Consider the following 896-nt stretch of genomic DNA (forward strand, 5'->3'; position numbering starts at 1 on the left):
ACCAAAGAGTCTGCTCTTAAAGTCATTAACAAGAATCTTAATCACTATGAAGAACTTATACAAACAGCATCACAACAGGTAAAGTGGAAAATGTGAAAACTCTGCATTAGCAAATGAGTTTGAGAACAAAATTTGTGGATAATTCAATACAAATTATGAAAACTTTGTTTAACACCCCTATTCCAAAGATAAACTGTAGAGTGGCTGATCAAGAGATTAGTAACAAAAGGGGCATGTGTAAAGACCCACACCCCCCCCCCCCCCCCCAACCCCCCCCCCCCCCAGCAATCCCACCAGTGCCACTGCAGTGGCTCCAAAATCTTGCTGAAAAGTTGTCCAACATGTTTTATGGCTTAGTATGGTCCAAATTGTGCTTTTAGACCACAATATTAGGGATTGGCAATCAACGTTATTTGGATAGCAAATTATATTTTTCTTTATTTTTGATCTGATGATCTCGCTGTGGCACCAATGCGGGGCCCCTTATGCAAGTTATGCATTTATAAATTTTAAATAACTGTTTTATTTCAGAATGCTAGCATCGTCGTCTTCCCCGAGTATGGAATTACTGGCTTTGGTCAGAGTCGGAAAACTGCTAAAGTCTTTGGAGAGGTGGTGCCAAATCCATACATTACAGTTATCATTCCATGTAATGACCTAACAAACAGCACTATTCTCAGAAAATTAAGTTGTTTTGCAAAGCAGTATAATATAGTAGTTGTAGCTAATATGATTACTATTGAAGCATGTTTGCCTAATGACTCCCATTGTCCAAGAGATGGGCATTATGTGTACAACACTGATGTGGCGTTCGAAAGAAATGGTCAGCTAGTTGCTCACTATAACAAAATAAATGTTTATGCTGATGAGAAGCAGATATTCGATACGCCTATTGG

The 896-nt window shown here is 38.8% G+C and overlaps 1 protein-coding gene across 1 annotated transcript; it reads left to right on the forward strand.

Moving 5' to 3' along the window:
- Nucleotides 1-3: 3 nt before the first annotated feature.
- LOC117121417 (vascular non-inflammatory molecule 3-like) lies at nt 4-891 on the forward strand (the record flags this gene model as incomplete). The annotated part of the gene is made up of 2 exons (XM_033266627.1): nt 4-78; nt 532-891. Coding segments are annotated over 2 exons (435 nt in total), but the record flags the coding sequence as incomplete, so codon positions are not given.
- Nucleotides 892-896: the final 5 nt, after the last annotated feature.

The sequence above is a fragment of the Anneissia japonica genome, unplaced genomic scaffold, assembly GCF_011630105.1.
Source record: "Anneissia japonica isolate Jap-2015-1 unplaced genomic scaffold, ASM1163010v1 scaffold129031_len896_cov88, whole genome shotgun sequence".
NCBI lineage: Eukaryota > Metazoa > Echinodermata > Crinoidea > Comatulida > Comatulidae > Anneissia > Anneissia japonica.